Source organism: Nyctibius grandis, unplaced genomic scaffold, assembly GCF_013368605.1.
Source record: "Nyctibius grandis isolate bNycGra1 unplaced genomic scaffold, bNycGra1.pri scaffold_144_arrow_ctg1, whole genome shotgun sequence".
In the NCBI taxonomy this organism is placed as follows: Eukaryota; Metazoa; Chordata; class Aves; order Nyctibiiformes; family Nyctibiidae; genus Nyctibius; species Nyctibius grandis.
Genome location: NW_027167517.1, coordinates 286 through 2,576, shown reverse-complemented (window position 1 = coordinate 2,576; position 2,291 = coordinate 286). Strand labels below are relative to the sequence as shown.

The 2,291-nt window shown below is 51.7% G+C and overlaps 1 protein-coding gene across 1 annotated transcript; it reads left to right on the top strand.

The window, feature by feature from the left end:
- Nucleotides 1-253: 253 nt before the first annotated feature.
- LOC137677324 (olfactory receptor 14A16-like) lies at nucleotides 254-1,276 on the top strand. Its single transcript, XM_068424620.1, has one exon. The coding sequence runs from the start codon at nucleotides 314-316 to the stop codon at nucleotides 1,274-1,276; it is 963 nt and encodes a 320-aa protein (XP_068280721.1). The 5' UTR covers nucleotides 254-313.
- The last annotated feature ends 1,015 nt before the right edge of the window (nucleotides 1,277-2,291 follow it).

The window sequence follows — 2,291 nt, the reverse complement described above, 5'->3', positions numbered from 1 at the left end:
TCCTTAGCACTGGGGGTACAGATGCTGACAGGCCGTTAACAGTAGTTTCACAGGACAAAGTTGACCATCCGGACCGGTCCCTGCCCCCACCCACTTCTGCAGAGCAGGGCTGATGATCGAGAGCCCACGGGCAGATGCCCTGCTCCTCATTGCACCCTCGGCCAGCACCAACCACCACTCCAGCCACAGAGCTGAAGGAAGGTCTCGTAGAAAAACAAAAGGATGTCTGTGTGTTACAGGTGGAGAGACTGTGGGAAATGCTTTGATTTTGCTTAGAGAAGTCTCCCCTGACTTGTCACTCTCTTTTTCTCCTATGCCAGGTTCCCATGCCCAGAGGGACCAAATGTCCAACAGCAGCTCCATCACCCACTTCCTCCTCCTGGCCTTTGCAGACACGCGGGAGCTGCAGCTCTTGCACTTCTGGCTCTTCCTGGGCATCTACCTGGCTGCCCTCCTGGGCAACGGACTCATCATCTCCACTGTAGCCTGCGACCACCACCTCCACACCCCCATATACTTCTTCCTCCTCAACCTCTCCCTCCTTGACCTGGGCTCCATCTCTACCACTCTCCCCAAATCCATGACCAATTCCCTCTGGGACAGCAGAGACATCTCCTACATAGGGTGTGCTGCCCAGGTATTTTTCTTTCTCATTTTCATGACAGCAGAGTATTGTCTTCTCACCATCATGGCCTATGACCGCTATGTGGCCATCTGCAAACCTCTGCACTACGGGACCCTCCTGGGCAGCAGAGCTTGTGTCCACATGGCAACAGCTGCCTGGGGCACTGGTTTCCTTTATGCTCTGCTGCACACGGCCAATACATTTTCACTACCCCTCTGCCATGGCAATGCCCTGGACCAGTTCTTCTGTGAAATCCCCCACATCCTCAAGCTCTCCTGCTCAGATGCCTACCTCAGGGAAGTTGGGCTTCTTGTGGTTAGTGCCTACTTTGCATTTGGCTGTTTTGTTTTCATTGTGCTGTCCTATGTGAAGATCTTGAGGGCCGTGCTGAGGATCCCCTCTGAGCAGGGACGGCACAAAGCCTTTTCCACGTGCCTCCCTCACCTGGCCGTGGTCTCCCTGTTTCTCAGCACTATAGTGTTCGCCTACCTGAAGCCCCCCTCCATGTCCTCCCCATCGCTGGATCTGGTGACTGCTGTTCTGTACTCAGTGTTGCCTCCAGCAGTGAACCCCCTCATCTACAGCATGAGGAACAAGGAAATCAAGGATGCCCTGTGGAAACTGATGTCTGTGTTTTTTTCGAAGCAATAAGCTGCCCATCATCTTCTGCAGAGAAGTTATAATGTAACTCATTACAGGCCCAACCTGTCTTTTTTTTTGTTGTTGTTGTTGGTGTTGGTTTTTTACTTGTGGTAATGTTGTCATCCCCTTTCTAATTCACTGTCTGCTTTCCTTTTGTGGCTGTGGAAATGAGGAGCTGTGCTCTCTGTGTGTTAACAAAATAAAAGACCCTCTAGTGACTATTTCTTTCCTGATGTCCTTCCTCCAAGGCCTTTTTGGAGCTGCAGGGACAGTTCCTGTGTGCATGGGTGGAGGGGAAAAGAGACTCAGCATGGCAGCACTGCCAGGGATCACCAGTGCTTGGTCTTCCAGAGTTGTTCTCTTTCCACTTTCACACTCTCTGATCCCTTGTGTTGGTGTAAGGCCTGAGTGCTGTGGCAGCTTGGTCACAGTTGTGCTGCATGGTAGTCCTGTGACCACAGGCAGGGACAGGCAATGGGCACCTCTGTGACAGATCTGACCTCCATAACAGCCTTTCCATAAAGAGAGGTGATCTCCTCAGGGCAGTGCCTGAAGGCTAGGTCTTCATCCAAAGATTCTCTCAAGAACATACCCAAGAAAGTGGCCTGCAGATGAAAACACCACTGTACAGCTAAAGAGAGTGGGTGTGCAGGGTTGAGGCACACAGCAGTGTCCTCACAGCCAGACCTCCTGTGAGACACCTGAAGGGCCATTGGAGCAGTGTCTAGTCTGTACTCATGTTCACTGCACACCACAGGGAAGCTGCCCCAGGGCAATCATCATGGACTAGTCCCTCAACCTTTAATCCCAGCAGTGGCCTCTCACTCCAGCTTGGAGAGGTTCTTTGTCCCTCCATGGAAGGACATCAAATGAGTAGGCCAAAAGTCCATGTTTGCATGGTATAGATCACAGAATCACAGAATCACAGAATCACAGAATCAATCAGGTTGGAAGAGACCTCTGGGATCATCGAGTCCAACCATTGCCCTGACACCACCATGTCAACTAGACCAGGGCACTAATT